Genomic DNA, 23,447 nt, shown 5'->3' on the forward strand with positions numbered 1-23,447 from the left:
TGTCAACTTCTTATGTCCATTATCAAAGCTTTCAGTTTCTGAATATTAAAATAAAAGCCTCTCCAGCCAAATCATTGCTAGAGGTCTTCTGGAAATAGCACCAGGAACTGTATGAAGGAACACAGGTGCCAAAGACCTACTTCCTATGTTGGTTTGCAGCTTATCAATTCTCATTCTTGTACAATAAAAGAAATAATAATCTTTACGGGATAGCGTACCAAAACTCATCCTCACATTAACACTGGATTTACCAGAATAACTCAATTTACTTCAACAGCATTCATGTAGCTAGTGTTCCCAGAGCAAAGTTTGGATACACAGTTTACAGGAGAGGGCCATTTGAAATGGCTTTGTGTTTTGTGTCTTTCACAGAATTCAACCCTGAATTGCTTGTCAATGAGCAGCCCCGTCTTTGGGACCACATTACAAAGCTAACTGAAAACACAATCCCACTGACAGTGTGAATGTGTTTACTGGCAGGAATATTAGAATGAAAAAAATTTGTGTGAAAAAAAAAGGGAGCATATAATCATTATAAGTGGACTTCAGATAACGGATAAAGTTAGAGGAAAACATACAAGCAAACAAAAACACAGTGGAGCACAATGGACTAAACTTATCCCAAGTATAACTCCAGCCAACTGGCCAGTATCTGGTTGTCAAAATATGTTTTATGGGGAAAGAAAGAAACTAAATAAAGTATAAAATCTGTTCTAGAACATAGCACATTGGTTTTGTTTGAATAAATAAGGATGCCTTCTATAATGCAATACTTTGAGATAAATTACTTGTTACTGCAACTCGAATATCAAGCTATGATCCTTACCATTTTTGTGAGCCCTTTTGTCCCCCTTTTTACTTCACAGCATTCTATAAATATCCAATGTGCTGTTTTCTTGTGATCACAGTAAAGAGGGGGTTTAGGAATTTTTGTACCTATATCACTGTGGCAACTAGATATGTGAAAACATTTATGACTGCTCCTTCTCTAGAGTAAAAGCCTGCATTATCTGTGCAAGTCATAGCTAATTGTTCTGCATAAAATATGGGTTTCTTATTACTACCCACTACTTCGGAAATTCATTTCATGTAGTTGCACATAGCAAACTGTAAAGTAGGTTTTATGAAGCCAATAATGCAGATATAATACTTGAGGAATTCCTTTTGGTTTGGATATATTTATTTTTCCAAAGATTTTGTTTGAGAGAAAATGAGATTGCTATCTGCTGTTTCCTTATTTTTTTGCAGGAAAGCAAAGGGTTGTTGACTTCCTCTCCCCTCCCTTCCTTCCTTCTTTCTGAAGGTACTGTACTCATCTGAAAAAAAGAGAACGAAGTGATTGTTCCTGTTCTCTTTCTTAAGTCATTTGAAACACTGTCCCTGCTAGTTTTCTAAGTTTACTGCAATCTCTGCACAGGGGGAAGGAGAGAGAGGGAGAGAGAGTCAGAGATTACCAACATGAGAGCAGGTAGAGAGTTTAGGGCAAGACTCCTTCCAGCTTCAGCAACTGGTAAGTTAAGTAAAAATGCTTTTATGGTTAACTCTTTAGAAGTGCAATATATATGATTTTGTATTATGAAAAGGCATTAATCAGATACACATTTAACTGTTAAAAAAGATAATAACCATATGCATTGACAAGCATTATATTTATGCTATAGATACCTATAGTCTGGTTTTTAGATACTGGTGATAATAGCATACAGGTTAACCAATGCAGACAAGAAAGTGTTTTCCAGTGAGGCTGATAATATTCATAACATAATCTACTGTGAATTTTGCATATATGGCTTCTGCTACATGAATCTTGTTACAGGCTTCACTAACTTTATCCTGAATATTTCAGCAAGATTCAGTGGGCCGTTGCTGAAATAAAGAGAGAAGCTCTGTCATATGCAAATTGATGTATTTCATGTATCATCTGCCACTACTGAAGTCTGCTCCAACCCACCAACCTGTGCTATAGTGGGAGAAGAATTACTAGGGCTTTTTTTTTTTTTCTTCAAACTGTATTGTGTTTATGATTACACATGTTTATCTCTACTCATCTATGTATATGATTAGTCTAGGAACAGTGACATTTAAGACATGGTAAGACAGTTCCAGGTTGCCACTTGAAAAAAAGCAAGAGTTCATGTTGTGTAGTATATAACAACACCAGGGCTGATCACCAGCATCAGTAATAGGATGGACTCAAATGTTTATTTGTTGTTTGCATTGTTGGAGATACCAGTAATATTTTTCATGTTGGGCACAAATGTATCAGAACAAACAGAAGTGGCATGTAAAATGAGTAATTGAATGCAAGAGTATGTTTCAAATATTGGAAGAGAAAAATCGCCCTGCATGCCTTTATAAAAGCAGAATACAGAGGTAGAGGAAAGAGTTAGGACAAGTGTCAATTTCTCTGCAGCAGGAGAGCTCGGTCATCTTCTGATCCAGTATTTCTTCAAGCTGCAGCTCTCTGAAGCGCAGGGTCCTCTGCAGGATGCCCGGAGCCTGAAGAGAGTGGCTCCAAATGGCGGGCAAGCATCACGGAAGGCCAGCAGGCAGCTTGATCTGCCCTGCTCCCGCTCCCAATCCCACTCCCGCTCCCAATCCCACTCCCACTCCCGCTCCCTCCAGGGCACCTGGGCTGTGCTTCCACCCTGGGACAGCCCTCTGCTCCCACTCCTCGCTGAACCAACTAGAGGAAAGGATTTTCTTCCCCTCTATCTGGTGTCTTTCTGCAAGTTTTTCCTTAGGAAGGAGTGATCAGCTCCAAATTCAGTACGATTTCTGGGTAAGTTGTGGATACCCTTTGCTTTAGGAGCAGCACATGGATTCTGCCAAAGTAGGTGGAAATAACTTGTTTCTTGAAATCTGTAGCTTAATGTTGCAGCTCGGTCTAGTCTGGTACCAATTATTAGGTTTATTTGGTTATACTTAACCCACAAAGAATTCTCTGGTAATTGCAAGTAAATGCCAGATGTTGCCATGAAAACCACTTGCCACATCTTTCGCTCGGGATACCTGGATTTATGTTTTGTGTGACTAAATACTGATTTAAATTAAGTAGATGATTTGGACAGCTATTTTGACAGGTACATATCAAACATCTGGAAAACCACTTTTTACTTCAAGTGAGAAGCAGAGGAGTCTCTGAAACATTAAAAAAATACACAAGCTCTGCATTTGTAGTGGTATTTGCTCAAAATGCAGAGTGTTAGTCTGGATTGCAATCACATGCAAGTTTTGATCTGGTTAGTTCAGAAGTTCAGTTTACCATGTAGGTAAGAGCCAGTTGCAGTCTTTAGGTATAGATTTTGTTTCTGATGATACTAAACATAAATGTATTCTTGATTTGGACCATGTATATGATAAATTCTTTCTCTGAGACATTGTCTGAAATACATAAATAAGAATATGTGTGTTCATATTCATAGCAGGTGGCCAAAAGCAGTACATGCTATTTTTAAACGCACTCCCCAATAATAAGCACACAGAAAGAGCATTTTTAAATGAATGCTTAATAATTTGACAGTAAAAAATAGACTTTGAATTTTGAACTTCATTCTTAGATTTCACCTATCGGGTTTACTTTTCCTTCAAATAATACATCTTTGCAATCATTTGGAGTTTATTTTTTTGATATTGTATAATTTATTGCTGGGATAACTGTAACATGATTTAGCATAATGGTAATTGTAACACAACTAATATCTTTCTCGAAGCGTCAGGAAGTGGAGATTTTTGGCTGATGTGTTATCCTTGTCCCACATCTCTGAGATATTTACAAGCAGAGAAGGTTATGTTCTGAGGCTGGATTGGGTACAGATCTGGTACTAGCTTATGGCACAAATTAAATGTTTATGAAATGAATTTTCAGTTACCTCAAAGTTATATATATATATTAAAAAAAAGATAATATTGAAGCAATAAACCAAGAATAAAAAGAGGCTGTTAGAGTCATATTTATGTATATAGCATATATAAGTAAACAGTCAGTCAGTGTATGTATTTTCCCAGAGAATTATTTAAAGCTATTATTTCCATTTGTTCTGAAAAATAAAAACAAAACTACACCAATGGTGGCAAAGATGTTACAGAAACCAGTTGTCACCCATGGAAAGCCCAAGTTCACAAGTCTGATTCAAAAAGCATAGAAACTGATAGAAGTCTTTTTGTAAATGTCATTGCCTTTTTATATTTAGGACCAGCTTCTTTAATGTTGAAAACTGTTCAGAATGTGACTTTTGGAAGCAGATAGTAGCACTGAGTTACATTCCTAGTAACATTTTGGCATTTCTAATACAGATTTTAGACCAGGAGATAATTTGAATCTTTGAATTTTAAGTTTTTTATTGTTTTTGAATTCTTTCAAACAAGAACATTGATAAGAGCCTTGCCCTAGGACTGTCTGGATGTAGAGCAGATACTGGTGGACCGAGAGGCACGGTGTGCATCTCACATGAACTTATTGGCTTGTCTTTTAGGTGTCGTGTCTAGTAGGACCAGATAGATATGCAGGATTTAGAATGGGAGAAGCACAGGGTGATGAATCATGGTAGCAACCCAAGACAAGCCTCATATAGAGGCAGAAGAGTATGGATTACCCCAGACAGCACTTATATTGTTTCCAATCTTTGATACTGCAAAGCCTCAATGAGGCAGAAAGACGTCTATCTGAATGAACCATTCCACTCAGCCAGACATGTCAATGGAATACCACCATGAGAAACAAAAAAAGTAAAGGCTGCATAAGGTAATAGGGTTTTTCTGTGGCCGTGGTTTAGGGACACCAGTCAGGCAAAGATATATAAGGAAAAGTAGCTTCTTATTAGTTGATAAGAAATGATCCATAGCTTTTGAGCACTAATGCATGTTCCCCAGTAGTAATTGATTCAATGAAACAAACTGCTCCTTCAAACAGACCTTATGAGTGCTGTGTAGACTGCTACAGATAGTTGTAAAATTATTCATTTGTATGATGGATTAATTATATAACCCAACTGATTTTTAAAAATAGACCACCTGTTAAAATCAAATGAGCATTTTCTTCTTAAATGCAGTAGTTTCCCCATTCTAGTTTACTGTCCCAGAAGATCACTGAAAAGGAAGGAATGTCAGCTTGGAGAAAAAAGAATTACAGAGAGACAAATCACGTGAAGCCTTTAAAAAGAAAGAAGCAAATCTGGAAAAAGATGATTTGGGATTATCCTTTTTTTGCTGAAAAGCTGATATTCTGAAACTGCGACCACAGCTCTCCATTGCTGTTAAAATGCAGTGGAATTTTATGGTTGATATTCAGATTTTCATCCAATGAAGAGGCCTAATTTAATACTCACTGGTTATTTAGAACACATATTGAACTTCATGGTGGCTGTCTGATTTTTCTTTATATCTATCTGGCAGAGACTGGTCCTTCTTGCCTGGCTTCTAAAATACTAATGATCCAATGAAAAATATTGTTTAATCTTTGTTTTAGTTCCTTCCAAACTTAATACCTTTGTGACTTGCTTTTTTAAAACAACTGGTTTTATACTGGTGTCACCCTGATCTTGAAAAGCAAAATACAGCATTTTCCTTCTAAACCAACAATGTTCAATGCATTGTAAAGACTCCTAATGTCATTGGAAGTAATTAAGCTAAGTAATCATATATTAAAAGAAATTATTTTCATGCTCTGAAGGTTACAGGAAGAAATTATGTGAATATTTGCTTTTTTTTTTTTTAACTTTCACTCCTTATTTCCTGCTTTGTATGTTAGAAAGGCACATTATTAATTATTTAAATGAAGGATGAAAAAAAAAATTATTCTTACTTTCTCTCCCCTCCCTCTTTTACTATGAGTGCTAAAACACTGACACATTTACATTCTACTTTGTGGGTGTGCGTGAATTCATGCAATTTAAAAGAAAAAAACTTAGGATGAGAAGTGTATTTCTTGAAAACCTATTTTCCCCTTGCCAATATTCATAAAAAGTAAACCTGAAACATTCAACTTTCCAGCTGCTTATACTCATTAGCAGCACTAGAATTCAGACAACACTGAAAAATACAAAATTCATTGAATCTGAAGGTTCATTTAATTACAAAATGCTATAGGGTAAACTGAATCTCGTACATTGCTAACATCACTTTTCACTAATGAATTAGGGAAAGGTACAACTGCTTTGAAATTGAAATCAAGGCTATGAGAAGGGTCATACGTTTTTATTTGTTGTTCTTAGACAACTGTAGACAGTTGTACTACGAGGAATACTAATGCACAGCAAGCAGGAATCATCCACACAGTCCTCTGTCTGGAGCCCTGATGAAGAATAGAAACCACCTAATTTCTCTGTATGGAAAGAATTTTGCAGGGTGGTGTTCCCAGGGCAGAGGAGCAGGTGTGGTGGCTCTGGGATGGGAGCACATGGCTTTGCCCCTCCTCAGGGAGCAGCTTATTCTGACACCAGGCCCTCTGATAAGCCACAAGTGTGTTGGCTGGAAGGGACAAGATGACTTCCAGTGTCCCTCTTCACTGGTTTGTTGCTGTTCCTGACTGTGCAAAAGCCACTTATGCTTTAGTCTTCTCTGTTTAGGGCTGCAATGTAACTGTTAGGCTCTTTTTGCAGTGATGAAAGACATTTTGTTTTGTGGAGGGCTCTGTGCTGGACCTGCTACTGAAGACTTAGTAAATTGGAAAGGGTATGTGCTCTCACCAACACCCAATACACTAGATATAAACCAAACTTAAATATGCCTACTCTAAAGATATCCAGGAAGAACATGTTAGAATAGAGTTAACTATTTCAGGTTTAGTCCTCTCTCTGAGGTGCTTTCTAAAGCCAGTAGTGTTTCAGCTAGGTGTTTCAGCTCCAGATAAGAATTATTTGAGAACTTTATTTGAAAAGGGAGTGTCTTTCATACGGTACTGCCACGTAGCATGGTATTTTTCTACCTGTTTACTTTTTCTTAAAAGTATTTAGAATACATGTATAATGAAAACAATATCAACAGGTGAAAAGGAAAGGGATGACCTGTTTTTTTAGAGCATCTGTCAGCTTCTAAGGAACAGCAGAACTTGTTTGAACCATCTGGCAGGCACTAGCCCATGCTGGGTTGGTTCCTTACTGCAGGTTTCTGAAGCTATGAAGTGTCCTGTATTTGTCCAAAACCATTGTCTGAGATAGAAATTCCAGAAAACAGTAAAGGACCTCCTAGAAGAACAAGCTGACAACAATGCGCTCATAGGTTTACCAGAAACAAAATCCATCCGTTTATAAAGGTGCAGGAAAAGAACATTTTTTCTGCAGCACTGTAGCAAGGAATCACACCAGCAGGAATGTTATATCAAACAGTTTTTCTGCATAAAGCTATACCCACAATATGAAGTCACCAAGGTTTCCAGAATAATTTTTTATGTCTGTAGGTAGCATTTTGTCAGGTTGCTACAGAAGCAGACACATGCATCAGAGAAATGGCGCTGACCAACTCCTCCTCCGTATCTCCTCTGCCCTCTGCAGAAAAATCAAAATACTAACTAAAGCCTTTTGATCCCAAATATATTAATTTCTTCTTTCATGTCACACAAAAAGGGAACCTCCCTGAAGCTTAAGCCACAGGTAAAGAAATGCAACTGAACAGATGTCACTGGATTCTGTAGGCAAATGATCAGGACTCGGGATCCCCTCTAATGACTGCAGAGAGGATTTTCACTAGCTCGTTCACTACTAGACAGAAAAAAATGTGTGAAGAGGTATCCAGTGGAAGGCACTGAATGTAGTAAGTCAGAACAGAATTCATAGAACTATTTATCCTCTGGGTAATGTCCCCCTGCCCATACCACAGCCTTGCCTGCTATTCTTCCCAAAACACGGCAATAATTTCTACCAAATCTTCTAGGTTTTTGTATGAGGCATTCGGCGTTTTTCCAGGGAAAAAGCCCTGAATAGAATGATTGGGGAAGGGCAAGGGAGGGACTGAGAGAAAGAGTTGTGTTAATATATAAGGTGGTTTCTTACAAAACTTCATTTTATATTGCTAGTTGTCCAGTCTTAGTCATGGAGTAGAGTCACAGTGATTTGATGGTTTTTTTGGTTTCCTTTTTCTTGTGATGAAAATCCGAACTGAGTTAGTATGCAGAATGAGCCTTTGGCATCACTAACGGTGAAGGATTAGTACTAAAGTGGTTTGGGAAATGTTCAGGATTTTTTTTTTCTTTGGCAAAAAGTAATTTATTTGTTTGCAGCTCTAGTCTCTGTTCTAGTGTCTGCAGATGACATTTGGCTGAGTCTGAGCTGCCATTCCCACTCCGTATGCTAGTTTCCTGAATTCAGTAAAACTGTCATTTTAAATCTGTTTGCGCTGGTTTTGGCTGGGATAGAGTTCACTTTCTTCATAGTAGCTAGTATGGGGCTATATTTTGGATTTGTATGCCGAAAAGGACCGTTGTGGTTTAACCCCAGCTGGCAACTGAGTACCACACAGCCGCTCGCTCGCTCCCCCCCCCCCCGGAGGGATGGGGGAGAGAATTGGAAGGGTAAAGGTGAGAGAACTCGTGGGCTGAGATAAAGGCAGTTTAATATGTAAAGCAAAAGCTGCACATACAAGCAAAGCAAAACAAGGAATTCGTTCACCACTTCCCATTGGCAGGCAGGTGTTCGGCCATCTCCAGGAAAGCAGGGCTCCATCACCTGCAACAGTTAGTTGGGAAGATAAACACCATTACTCCAAATGTCTCCCCTTCCTTCTTCTTCCAGCCTAGCTGTATATGCTGAGCATGACGTCATATGGTCTGGGATATCCCTGTGGTCAGTTGGGGTCAGCTGTCCCGGCTGTGTCCCCTCCCAACTTCTTGTGCCCCCCCAGCCTGCTCGCTGGTGGGGTGGGGTGAGAAGCAGAAAAGGCCTTGACTGGGTAAGCACTGCTCAGCAATAGCTAAAGCATTCCTGAATTATCAACGTTATTTTCAGCACAAATCCAAAACATAGGCCCATACTAGCTATTATGAAGAAAATTAATGTTATCCCAGCCAAAACAGGCACACTGTTTCAGTTTAAAATAATTAACCTCAAGAATTTTTCCCTGTTAGTTGTTTTACATAGAGATCTGTTTTCTAATTGATCAAAATCACAGAAGCAATATAAGATTTGTTTTAAATTACAGACATTTTTTAGTTGGGGCAACAAACTAATGCTTATTTTCAAAACTTTCTAGAAGTTAACGAAATAGTTAAGAGCAGTATGCAGGATGCATTTTGGGGAACAGAGAGGGAAAGCATTTGCTTTTTGCTGTTTAGTCAAGGAGAAGATTCAAGTTTGGCATCACAGGTGAAGGGCAAAGCCAGAGAGGAAGTTATCTTAAATTACTTCCTTGCAAGCACTTCATGTGATCAGGCAAAAATACCATTTTATGCTGGAAATGAAGAGCTAAGAACATTTCTCTTTAAACAAAATAAACTGATTATAAAAAAATGAACCCTCATTTGAATGCTATTGTGAGATGTATGTGAAGGTGATAATTTTTCTGAACGATAAATACATATTCAGCACAGTTTCAATGCTTTAACACAGATTTTATGCTCTGCTAGTTTGGAAAGCAGAGCTCCCTAATCACAGTGCAGATATATCAAAAGTAATTTCCTCCAATGCCCCAGTAATTTGCCTTAAGAGTAATTTTTAACTCTATCTCATTGCTCGCAATTATTTTTTTTTTCTATTTTTCTATTTGGGTATCAACAGAATAAACACAGTGGCATCCTAGGAGTGTCACTGACATCTCTAATTCCTTTGCAGTGTTTCCTACTGAACTTATATGCGGAGGGGAAATGTCTAAGTCACTAATGAGCCAGATTAATTGCAAGTTAGTAATAGAGGTTAACAGGGATTAATCAGTCTCTTCAGTCAAGCAGCTTTGCCAGCAAGAAATTAAATTTATTCATCTTTCCTAAATGATTAGGAAAGCATCATCTAGTAAATATTTTTAATGAACTGGACACCAAGAGAAGTGTTCAGTAGCAGGTACATTTTTCCTAATTCTGACAGTTTCTGGATGAAATCCTCTTCTTTCAGTTCCTGTAGGATATAGCATGTCTTACTGGAACACATGATACCTACCACTTTAGCAACCTTCAGTTTCACTGTGAGTTTTGAATTGTGTGAAACAAAGAATTGAATGCAAAATAAATAAAAAAAGCAATGGTCCTGCTGAAGTCTAATAACACTCCCCCATGTTAAAGTAAAACTAACCTTTCTTTAAAAAACTAACCTGCTTTGGAGACTTTATATGAAAACTCTCTCATACAATCCTCTTCTCCCTTGGCCCTTCTCCAAGCTTAGGCACACATTTTACCTGGTGCTTTCTTTTTTGAGGTACCTGTTGCTTTACACATGCAACGGCCCGAAGGTGCAATTAACTGCTGATGGTGTAGGAGGGTGCCAGTGGGCTGACTTGAAGAACCAAGGCTGAGGGTGGCCCCTAGCTACCCTCTGAGATAACAAAGAGGTGGGAGGAGACCAGACCATCTCTCTGGCCTCCATAGAGGTGATAACGACACTGGGACTACAGTAGGAAGGAAAGCCCAATCTATTTCCTTTTTAAAGGTCATGAATGCCAGTGGAAGGTTTACTTTCAAAACAACAGCCCAAGCAGGACAGCATGAGGGTTATGGAAGGGCATGCTTTTTTGATCATTCTAATTTTGGGTGTTCTGCATAGCTCTGTTACTTGTTTTAAAATAATACTACTGTACAGCTCAAATCCCCTCTATCTCCACTTCACTGTATAGAGTTTAATGATTGTGCTTTGTAGGTGGAAAGATTATGTCCAAAGTGTTCTTTCAAGGACTCCACACTATTCAGTATTACTATTTTACTACCAGATCCTTCCTTATACTATTTATTTGTTCTTCATTGACTTTGTCTGTTATAATATCTGTATGGTGAGAAAAAAAATCCTAAAATTGCATTACTGTTATTGGATAATTTTCCAGAGGAAAAACTGTTTAATACATAGGATTCCTATGCTGCCAAAAATGTACTATTTTTATTTGCAGTGGCAGATATGGAAGTAGACAGGAAACAGGGATGGAGTGATAGGACTTCTATAAACAGTGATTAAAGTGACTCCACATACTTTCTAAAGGCAGGGGCAGATCCATGGTTCCAGCCTTTGACATGAGAGCTCCTTATCCCCTTAAGAAAAGGAAGACATTTGTCTTATTGGCATCACCTCATAACAGCCAAATCCCAAATCTTGCTCTCAGCTACACCCCAGATTTTCCATAATGATTTCAGTACAGCATGGATGATGCCAGGGAGGGAAATAGGACAGTTACTTAGGATGAATTATTGCCATTGTTTAATTGAGTAATTAACTGAGCTGGCCAACCCATCGTTAATTCCAATAACTAGTGAGGGCAGGATCAAATTGCATTTCCATCCGGTCTGCTGGCACCAGTTAAGCTTTGCACATTTGAAGCTCTGCTACTGTATGTGCTCTCTATGTCACCATCATGGCCAATCTGGTCTTGTCAGCCCTGAACTCTGGGCAGGGTCTGGAAACTCAGTATACGTATGCCCAAATGCTCTTGGAGACCCAGTACTGTAAGACTATTTATATGAAATTGAATATACACCAACAACATCAAATTCAGTGCAAAATATAACAGCCACAAGGTGGGAGACTTTGATTTATTTCCCTCTTCCCCTCTGAGGAGCTTGGACCCACATCTCTAGCCTCTTAAGTGAGTCCCCTAACTAGAGCTTGTGAGGGTCTCCTTTGGCTGGAGCAGGACCATTACACAGACAAAGATGCAAGAGCCAAGGAGCAGGTAGCAGGGAGAAGTCGGAAGAAATTGAAACAGGACAGGGTCAGCTGTTCAGGGAGATGGTGGGGAGATGGAAAGTGGGGCATGAGTGAAATAACCTACAGTACTTGTGGGTTTCAGGGGACTAAGGAGAAGAAATAGAGGTGTTTCAGGGAGAGGTAGACTGAGAAGAGTGGAGGTGGGCATCTATCCTCCGGCACCATGCAGGTCTCACTGCCCTGGCTCCTTTCTAAATCTCCAGAGGTACAAGACCCTCCATCAAAGCACTCAGAGATACCTCACTTCCCCAGGACACAGTACCTATCTCTGTATGCCCCTCAGCCCACAAGAAACAGTTGTCTCTGGATTTTTATATTAAATAACTTTTATCCACATCCATCCTTCATGGAATAAGAAAAAAAATCAGAATGCAACATCTTTGGGTCAGGAAAGATCTGAGCTACAAACAACTGGAGGCCTGAAGACAATGCTGGAAAATTGTCATGATACTCTCTCCTGTTTCCTATATTCTTCAGAAGACCAGTATCTTGGGTTAGCTACACTACTAGCCTGAGCTGATACGGCTGGACCCAGAGGTAGATATCTGCCAGCAAATGATTGTTCCCTCTCCCCTTCCTTCCCACCCCAAATTAGCCTTGAATTCCCTGTTGGTACCAAAGAATCAGGCAGGTGGATGTGCTTAGCTGAGGACATATAATCTTTGTCCCCTTACACACTTTCAGACTGGATAATTTGCTGTGCCTTGCAGGGTCCCACCATGTGTAGCTGTGGTTTGGGGTGACTTTGTGTAAACAGCTAACACTTCAGAGCCAGCGGACTTAACATCTACTTCGTTATCCAGGTTATCTATGTGTTGCTGACCATTTTAGCAGACAGAATAGAGAAGCAGAGAGGGATTGAACCACAGATGGAATAGAGAAGTGAAGAGGGAAGGAAACGTAAGAGAAGAACTAAGAAAACTCACAAAGAGGAAGAAAAAAAGAGAAAAAAAGGAGAAAGGAGGATAAGAAAAAGAGAAATAAAGAGCCAAAATAGCAGCAAGCCGAAACTGTACTCAAAGCACACTTTGTATGTACATTGAAATGCCTAGAGACAATCCATGAGTCTTAAGTACTGCTAGGTACATTACCAGTAAGGCCCTATTGCAGATGTTCAGTGGTTAACCCAGCCATACTGCTCTGTGACCTCCACCCACCATCTTCTTAGGCAACAGAACAGTAGTGAGAATAATAGCAAATGTTTTGCTAAACTAAGGACAGAGCACACATAAAAGCAACAAGAAGGATAGCAAACCATTTTGCTAAACTGCGAACACAGCACTCATACTGGAGAGGAGAAAAATATCTACAGCCACCTCACTACAGCACCAGGCAATTTTTATCTAATCAATGCCACCATCGAAAGCAAGTTATGCCATAAACCACTCTATAAGCACACCTGATGCCACAAACAGTGCCCCAGTTTTGGCAGGATTGGTGGTGGGACTGATCCAGACTTTCAGCAGAGGAAATCTCAGAATATAGTTTAACACTTTCAATAATTATGAAAACAAAACTTATCTATAAGTTATGGAAAAGTGAATATGCATTCATTTTTATACTATTTTAAGCATTTTTTCTATTACAAGAAATACTAAAGTAACTATACTTCTGTAAAAGTGCTCATAGTGTCTTGGTCCCTGAAAATTGAGTACAAAACCAAGTTGCAGATATATCTGAGATGATTCTAAAAGCCTCTGTATAGGCAGCGCAGGCAAATGGATATGTTTCCTAAACTTCTGTATTTTCCAGCCAAAATAAAACAAAAATGATGTAAGTTAAAATGTTAAAATTTAGGAATAATAAAGACGATGCAGGGAGGGTATTTCTGTTGCACATTTTTCTGAGAGAAGACCCGTTTCTTTGTAATGGTGTCATCTCCCAGACAATATTAATGCAGCTACACTTCATAAAAAGCCCTTAGAGCAGAAGGAATGTCTAAAATGATCAAACTTCACACATGAAGCAAGGAAGACATGCCAAAACAGAGTCAATGAAGGAAAAAAAATATTATTTAATATATAAGATACCTTTGAAAGTTCATTGCTTGTTGCATCTATTTACTGTGTCATGTTAAGTTGTTTAAATGTGTCAGATTTTTTAATCAATTAAGTTTCTTAGGTTTGTGATTGTATGATTACCATTAAGTCTGCCTGCAAAGATTACTATCTGTCAATATATTGTCTCAGGATATAAAAGGGGTTTTTTTCCATATGTATATAATAGATTTGTCAAAAGTATCAAATTTTGCTCATGGCATAGATGGGTTCATATCTCATTGGACCACAGAACCCATAACAAATAACAAGGAAAATTGTGAAGGATTAGTTTCAGAGTTCATTGGAAGTCTTTCCATAAGCCTTAGTGAGTTCTGATTATGCTCTAAGAAGAGCTACCAAGGTTATCAGTTTTCCTTTACCAAGCATTTGCTGAGAAAAAAACCCACATTTGTTGATGGAAAGAAGAAGTTTTATCCTGAAGGTTGATACCAACAGAAGAAGGTAGTTTCCGAGGGAGAAGTGAAAAGACACTGAGCTCTCAGTACTATCATATTAATGTAGGAAGAAAAAACCTGATCTGGTCCACTTCTCATTTTCAGTCATTCCAGATCATTTTGATGAACAATTGTTTACTTGTTTCCAATTCCGATTATATTAATGATGGTAATCCAAAAGGAGAAGAGAAATATTTATGACAATATCTTTATCTTGATAGCGTTCTCCAGTTAAGCAGACATATCTGTCTCATTAAAGACATGGAACAAGAAGGTTTATCTCAGAAGACAATTAAGCTGATGGTTAAATCATGGACAGGTCTACATGCATATGAGAGAGAGAGAGAGAGAGAAAACAAGTGTTTGTAGAAGTAGTATTGGAAAAGATTTGATTAAACTCCATAATGGCTATTATTCCCAGCTCAGGCCTGTTTTTTTTAAGGCTTCCCAACATTTGTGTCTCCCTAATCAGTATCTGTATTGATTGATTTTGGATACTTTCCCTAAATCCATGTTTATTTTTGCAAGGTATCATTTAAAATGAAAATCACCTTTTAGGTTAGCTTCAAATAATGTAGCATAAGGACTTTAAGGCTGATTTGGGTCTATTAATATATACTCAGTTTATATATAACATGTACTTAGTTTATATACTCAGATTGAGTATATTATCATAAACTAAGTGTATGTTAATGGAGTCAATTTTTCAAATTTGTGTGCTTGAAATGTGGATATTTATGCCTGGAGAACATGAATGGAAAACACAACTCACATGGACTTCTCTAGAGAATAAGAGGGTAGGGTTGACAGTGATTTTAGAGAAGTTCTGGTATGGGTTTTTACCTTCTGCCCTCCTCTAATGACTATAGTCACTCAAGCCTAGAGTAAATAGTATACCTTAATTTGAAAAAAAAATATACAAATAATCCATTATTGAATAACAATGGCAATTTGAGCCAATATCTAGTGAACCTAGTATTGAAATAACTCTAAATCTTTTGAGCATGTTTAGAATTTCTGCATCATTCACCAAGGCAGCACTTACAGACAAAAATTTGACTGTATAAATGACAGGCAGGTGCATGGATTTTACAGATATGGAATGTTATTAACATCTAGTTCAACTTCATACTCAAAACAGACAAGAGACACTTGAAAATTACAGGTTAAAAACATCCACATTGTTGTTTCCCAATTCTATGAAATTATGATATTTGCAATGAAAAAGGAAATGAGGAATGGCAATATTACTGCATGACTTCACTCACACACTGGAGGCAGCAGAAAAGAAGTGGAAGAGAAAGAAAAAAGGGGTTTATGGAGGCTTCATGCTGCCCTTGAAGGAAACTAGCAGGGAAAATTGTAAGGAGGGATCAGATGTGTACTAACTGAAAATACTTGGTTACCAGTAATGGATACCTTCACGTTTGTACAGGTATTCCTGGCATTTTCAAAGTCTGACAAATAACTCAAAGCAGTGTAGATTCAGTAGGGAAAACTGCTTCACTGCTGAAATGAGATGAATTCACCATATTAATGCCCCTTTCATCAGATCCTGAGACAGACGCAAGTTTTGCATAAATAGCAAATGAGTGAAAACTAAGTAAAGAATTTGATGCTTAATTCAACAGCTGTAAAATTGAATACATTTAAAACCAAACCCTATTTGGAAGTGTTAACTGAAGGAAGGAGATCCCATTAAGCCTATTAAGATGACCATAACCAACTCTATAATAAATTTACAAAAGTCAGTGATTGAAAAAAACCCTGCTGGTTGTTCAATAAGGCTGAAGCTGTCCAGCTGCTCAACTTTAGTTCAAGAAATGTAATAGTGTGTCATTTGTCACTGATCCTCACCACACTGAACATGGAAACAGCTGTTTGGGTTTATTCTTTCCTTATAGATGACAGTATTTTTGGCCCTGAGACAAAAGCAGAAGTGCAGTCTTACAGGGCACAGTTTCTACAGTCATACATGTTCAATTAAATGTGAAATTTCTCTTCCAGCTAAGAGAAGCTGTTCGGCCTATTCAACTACCTTTAGACTTCTTAAACTTCCCTTTGTTTCATCTTCTTCAAAATAGCAAGCACAAGTGCAAACATCCTAATAAAGTAGCCCATTTCCCTTTGTCAGAGGGTACATATCACTTTAACTCGTCTTGGCCTCATTTCTTTTTTACCGTTGTGTTGCCCAAGAGCAAAATCAGAACAGTAGTAGTCAGTGTTTAAGTGTGAGAAACCTCATAACCTCACTTTTTTATGGTTGGGCTTATTATTAGTCTGTAGGCAGAAGGCACTTACTTTCATATAGGAAGCAGAATCTTGGTTCTACTGAATTCTAAAGAAAATTTGCTGTTGACTTCAGTACAGAATATTAACTAGACACTGTAACAATGTGTACGCCTGTAGAGTGAATTGCATGATTTAAATACTTTTTTAATCCTTTGTAGAAATATGATGAGTGGAAATGAGAAAGTAAATGGTGATTCATATTCTGTATTAAACTCTCTTCCTCCTTCATGGAAGTTAACATTATTAGCTGCTGCATAGATATGTTATTTTGGAAATACCTCAACAACTACCTGAACTCACTGTAGCCTTTCTTTTCTTTTTTTGAAAGGGCAGGGAGAGTTCTATTTTTCAAAACAGTGTATTTCCAAATATACTTATTTACATAAAGAAAGAAACTGTGAGGATGCTTGTCTGTTCTAAAGAAATTAACTTTTTAATAAGCTCTGGAGTGCTGGGGGGGGGGGGGGGGGGGGAGTATGTTTAAGTGCCAATACAGCATGGAAACCTCTGTCTCAGTGAGGTTTCCTGACCAATTTTTCAAAAGTGAGGAGCTAAAATGCTAGTGATAAAAGCTAGAATTTTTAATGTCTCTCCAGGTTTAAACGAACCTCAATGTTTAGCATCACACACCACTGTGCTGCATATCATTATATTTTAAGTATTAAGTGCTGAAGAAAGAAAGAAAGAAGTTTTAAAGTGCTTATATAGGAAACACAAAAAGTCCCTAGGAGATAATATAAAACAGAAATTTTTCAACTCATACCCCTTTTTTTATTGTTGAGTATTAAAATGACATCAGCTACTCCAGGATCAGACAGAACAAAATTATGGGGCAACTGTGTTATTAAAAGCTTTAAAGTTCTCTACTGAAGTTATTTAAAGAAGAATGGACTGCTCCTTAACTATTTCTTGCATGGTGGTCACATCTGTAGTCTCTTCTACAGTTTCCTCAGGACTCACATTTTTATGGAATTAAGTTCTGGTCTAGGTGAAGATCATGCCTCCATTCAAATTAACAAGGATTTGCTACCAACATGAAAGGAGATGAGAAGAGTGGCTACATTTAATCTTTCCTCAATTAATTCTTACATCATGGGGTTTGGCAGATTGAAGGGGGAAAAAAAAGCAGCAAGGTGATCCATATTTAGACTGTAAATCTGCTTTCCCTCCCCTTTTAGGTGCTCTTTTTTGGATTATGTAGCACCTCTCTGATTGTGCTGGTCACTGACTGTTTAAACACTTTCCCTTGTAGGCTTGGTCCCATGATGTGTGTAGCTGTGAACAGTGGAATAAACCCATACGCTCAGTGAAAGCGGCCAAAGGTTAGTAGTGCAAAGAAATTCTTTCTAGTAATTTCAAGTAGTTATACAGCCTCTGCCATAACGCTGTTTTCCAGAAAGTTTGGAATTTTGCATAAAATGGGCTGTGGAAGAAGGGAGTAACTGGTAGCCAACAGACAAGAGAGCAATTAGGCACAACTCACTGTCACTTCTGTGTATTTTTGGCAGCATTTCAATAATCTAACAAAAGCAGTAAATAACATAGATGAGTTCTCAGTTGCAATGGGTTTTCTGAAGCATTTTATACCCATACTGCTGGGAAAGAATCAGATACACAAGATGAAAGACATTTGAGGGACAGGCTTGTACTTTGAAGGGAAGATTTTGGTCTACAGGCATATTTTATGTCCAAATTGTGTGAGTTAACTTTGCTTAAACTGAGTTTTGAAAAAAACCCCAACTTTTTCCCTTTTGGAAAGAAGTAGAGTCTTTTTTGGTATTCAGAGGATTCCCTTCCCCTTTTCCCTTTTAATAAGTCAAGCCTTTGTACCCAAAGAGTCTTCAAGGTCTAACTTCCTTATTTTGCCCAGGGAGTTAGGGTGACAAGGAAACACAGCAGAATGCATACTCCCTAATAGTACTCTGTGATGGAACATACACACTTACACATACTACAGATATATATATACATACACACACACACAAATATAGCATATATGTATAGTGTATATATATAGACACCATTTCCAGTGAGTGAGCTAGGGACTGAAAGTCATATCCTGGTATAATTATTAGATACTTGTCCCAGTTGTAAGCAATTTTTTTTTAGCCTTTTCCACTATCACAGGTGGGTTTTGAATCATCGGTTTAGATATCCTACAATTTTTGCTTCAATTACTCCTCATCCTTTGTGCATTGATTGATCCCTTTGTCTAGATTTTCCATCTTAAATTTTTGTCACTGATCCTTTCGCTTCACAGAGTATCTCAAAGATAATTCCACAGTCTACCCTGTTAGAAGGAGGTAATCTGTTTGCACTCAGGTTTTTAAGATGTCTTCTCTTGTCCAAGCCTAACTAGGTCACAGAGATGTGCTTTTATCTATCTTTAGAAGCAGGTTTATCCAGCACAGAGGTTCCTGAAAAAGAAACAGGACTGTCTTTAGTACTTCAACCACTTTCATGCTCTCCACCCAGCATTTCCAAGAACGGTGTTATAAATAGCATCAACATGTCACAGGTGACAGAGGGAAAATATATTTCGTGTTCCAACCTATCCTCTGCCTGGCTGGATAGATGCATGTACACAAACACACGCACACATTCAGATAAGTGCATCCCTCAGGAGGACTACAAGGATGTTGTGAGGTTATGCAGGGAGAAAATCAGAAGGGCCAAAGCCCAGCTAGAACTTAATCTGGCTACTGCCTTAAAAGACAATTAAAAATGTTTCTATAAATACATTAGCAATAAAAAGAGAGCTAAGGAGAATCTCTATCCCTTATTGGATGTGGGGGGAAACATAGTGACAAAAGATGATGAAAAGGCTGAGGTACTTAATGCCTTCTTTGCCTCTGTCTTTAATCGTAAGACCAGTTGTTCTCTGGGTAATCAGACCCCTGAAAGACAGGGACAGGGAGTGGAATGAAGCCCCCATAATCCAAGAGAAAATAGTTAGTGACCTGCTACACCACTTAGACACACACAAGTCTATGGGGCCGGGTGGAACCCACCCAAGGGTACTGAGGGAGCTGGTGGAAGTGCTCACCAAGCCACTCTCCATCATTCATGAGCAGTCCTCACTAACAAGGGGGGTGCCAGTTGACTGGAGGTCAGCAAATGTGACACCCATCTAGAATAAGGGCTGGAATGAGGGTTTGGGGAACTAGAGGCCTGTCAGTGTGACTTCGGTGCTGGGGAAGGTTATGGAGCAGATCATCATACAGCACGTACAAGACAACAGGTGATCAGGCCCAGTCAGCGTGGGTTTCTAAACAGCAACTCCTGCTTGACTAACCTGATCTCCTTCTATGACAAGGTGACCAGTTTAGAAGATGAGGGAAAGGCTGTGGATGTTGTCTACCTAGACTATAGTAAAGCCTTTGACACAGTTAACCACAGCAGTCTCCTGGAGAAAACGGCTGCTGATGGATTGGATGGGTGTACTCTTTGCTGAGTAAAAAACTGGATGGATCCAGCTAGCAGCTGGTTGGTTACAAGTGGTGTTCCCCAGGGCTCGGTACTGGGGCCAGTTCTGTTTAATATCTTTATCAGTGATCTGGACAAGGAGATTGAGTGCACCCTCAGTAAATTGGCAGACAACAAGAAGCTGGGTAGGAGCAGTTGATCTGCTTGGGGGTAGAAAGACTCTACAGAGGGATCTGGACAGGCTGGATCGATGAGCCAAGGCCAATTGTATGAGGTTCAAAAAGGCTAAGTGCTAGGTCCTGCACTTGGGTCACAGCAACCCTGTGCAAAGCTTGGGGAAGAGTGGCTGGAAAGCTGCCTGGTGGAAAAGGACCTGGGGATGTTGGTCGACAGCCAGCTGAATAGGAGCCAGCAGTGTGTCCAGGTGGCCAAGAAGGCCAACAGCATCCTGGCCTGTATCAGAAATAGGGTGGCCAGCACACAGGACTAGGGAAGTGATTGTCCCCCTGTAATCAGCCCTGGTGAGGCTGCACCTTAAGTACTGTGTCCAGTTTTGGGCCCCTCGCTACAAGAAATACGCTGAGGTGCTGGAGCGTGTCCAGAGAAGGGCAACAAAGCTGGTGAAGGGTTTAGAGAACAAGTCTTAGGAGGAGTGGCTGAGGGAACTGGGGTTGTTTAGCCTGGAGAAAAGGAGGCTGCGGGGAGGCCTCATCGCTCTCTACAACTGCCTGAAAGGAGGTTGTAGCAAGGTGGGTGTTGGTCTCTTCTCCCAAGTAACAAGTGATAGGACAAGAGGAAATGGCCTGAAGTTGCACCAGGGGAGGTTTAGTTTGAGTATTAGGAAAAATTTCTCCATGGAATGGGTTGTCAAGCATTGGAACAGGCTGCTCGGGGAAGTGGTTGTGTCACCATCCCTGGAGGTATTTAAAAGACATGTAGATGTGGTGCTTAGGGACACGGTTTAGTGGTGAACTTGGCAGTGCTAGGTTAGCGGTTGGACTTGAGGATCTTAAAGGTCTTTTCCAGCCTAAATGGTTCTATTATTCTAATATTCTATAATTTTACAGAGCCAAGGCACAAGGTAGCAGCCTTATTTAAGATGAACCAAAATTCATAATCGATATTTTACTTGAGCCCCAAATTCAGAGGAACCTCCCTGTATGATAGTGGAACATAAAATTTTGCCAGAAGAAAATTATTAATCTGCCTTGTCACACTGTACCACTAGAAATGCTCAGAGCATTCTTAGGTGTCAATTACTCTGGAGACCTGGGGGTTTGCTGACATTAATTCTATATTTAGTTTTATAGTGGAGATTTTGCCCTCCTATTTAGAAACAACCCCCCCCCTAGATTAAGTCTATAAAACTGAATGTAGTTTGGAGAATCGTCAAAGGTCTTTCTTCCCCCAAATCTGCCAGGTAAATATCTCTGTGATTAAAACAAAGAAAATAAATTAATCTCCTCCTTCTTATTACAATACAAAGTGAGAGAAGCCAGGAAACACGGCGCAAAACCTGATGGTACACAGTGTCCTTAGATCACTTGGCCATTGTTTTCTCTCACAGCAGCACATGTTAATGATACAAAGAAGTTTAACATTTTTTGGCTTTGGCTTTTCATGTCACAACCATAATAAATGTGCACATTATTGTTTGTATTGCCATATCCTTTAGATGCACCGCCAATTTCTAGAGCCTGTGCATGCACAGCCAAGGACAGGATTTTGCCCACAAATAGCCTGGCTGAATTACATTAAGCAGAAACATTGCTATACTGTCAGCTGCAAAGCAGTGTGTCATGGTACAGCATGTTTATGTTGCAAAGATGTTGTACGGGTCAAACTTGATTTAAACCATCAATTCTACCACAGGAAGACCAAAGCTTCTTTGTTCTTCACTAACCAATTTAATTCTGCTTTAAAAAGCTTTTGTCTTATGTGGGCCTAAGACATCCTTATTTGCATTTAGTTAAAAAACCCAACAACCTCCAAAGCAATAAAATAGACAAGAAACTGTTAAACCCAGGAGAACAGGAAGAAATAAAGAGATTTGAATTTTTGTTTGTTTTAAGGAATTTGGGCAACACAGAAAAAATCAAATATGATGAAGAACGAAGAAACAAGTTTTAATGTGGACAGTACCCAAGCCTCTCCCTTCTCCCGCTGCCTGCAGCCACTGAGCCCTGTTACAAAGCCACACAGAACAACTCCATTTGGTGAAGAATTCAGATCTCACCTCTCACATTTCCGCTATGGCCCTCCTTCCCTGGGAGACATGGAAACATTCCAGGGGTCCTTGGAAGGAGGCTCTCGGAAACGCAAGAGCATGCCAACAAAAATGCCTCCTTCTATCACCCTCGAGGGCTCCTCATCACCACCAGACAGACCTGAAGATCACAATGGCATAGGCTCTTCCAGTCTCCCCTTGGTGTTCCAACAGCCAGCACAGACCAAGTACAGTTCCCAGATGATTGACCTCTGCAACTTTGGTTTTCAGTTCTACAGAACTCTGGAGCACTTTGGAGCCAAGCCCATTAAGCAAGAACCAGCAAAGACTAACATGGCATGGCCCAGCAGCCCAGCATTCATGCAGGCTCCTTACCCTTATTATCCTAAAGTCCACTCTGGCTTAATGTTTCCTTTTATTGTGCCACCCAACTTTCATTTCAGGAACACCTTTCAAATGAAAAGACCTCCAGAGCCACCCTTCAGGAGAGCTGAAGTAAGAGAAAGTGGTGAAAATAAACAGAAAGTGGAAAGAGTAGATGTCAACCTTCAGATAGATGACAGTTACTATGTTGACGTGGGGGGTGAACAGAAACGCTGGCAATGTCCCATGTGTGAGAAGTCCTATACATCCAAGTACAATTTGGTCACCCATATCTTGGGGCACAGCGGCATTAAGCCACATGCTTGCACCCGATGTGGCAAGCTTTTCAAGCAGCTGAGCCACTTGCACACACATATGTTGACACACCAGGGCACTCGGCCACATAAGTGCCAGGTGTGCCACAAGGCTTTCACTCAAACTAGTCACCTTAAGAGACACATGATGCAACACAGTGACATCAAGCCTTACAACTGCAGGATCTGTGGCAGAGGTTTTGCCTACCCCAGCGAGCTGAAAGCACACGAGTCAAAGCATGAGAGTGGCCGAGAGAACATTTGTGTGGAGTGTGGTCTGGACTTCCCAACCTTGGCCCAGCTGAAGAGACACTTAACAACCCACCGTGGCCCTATACAGTACAATTGCACTGAATGTGATAAGACCTTCCAGTACCCGAGTCAGCTGCAAAACCACATGATGAAGCACAAAGACATCCGCCCGTACATCTGCACTGAATGCGGCATGGAGTTTGTGCAGCCCCACCATCTCAAACAACACTCCCTAACTCACAAGGTAA

At 39.5% G+C, this 23,447-nt stretch overlaps 1 protein-coding gene across 2 annotated transcripts in view; it reads left to right on the forward strand.

The window, feature by feature from the left end:
• Positions 1–1,376: 1,376 nt before the first annotated feature.
• ZNF366 (zinc finger protein 366) overlaps positions 1,377–23,447 on the forward strand; it is a 37,925-nt gene continuing 15,854 nt past the window's right edge. The window contains exons 1-3 of one of the 2 annotated variants that reach the window (XM_075020067.1): positions 1,377–1,510; positions 17,870–17,939; positions 22,116–23,443. In XM_075020067.1, coding sequence (XP_074876168.1) covers positions 22,145–23,443 — 1,299 coding nt within the window. In that variant the 5' untranslated portion in view covers positions 1,377–1,510; positions 17,870–17,939; positions 22,116–22,144. Of the gene's footprint in view, positions 1,511–2,503; positions 2,783–17,869; positions 17,940–22,115; positions 23,444–23,447 lie in introns of those variants that run through there. The other variant, XM_075020066.1, reaches the window with a different exon arrangement.

Source organism: Buteo buteo, chromosome Z, assembly GCF_964188355.1.
Source record: "Buteo buteo chromosome Z, bButBut1.hap1.1, whole genome shotgun sequence".
Lineage (NCBI taxonomy): Eukaryota > Metazoa > Chordata > Aves > Accipitriformes > Accipitridae > Buteo > Buteo buteo.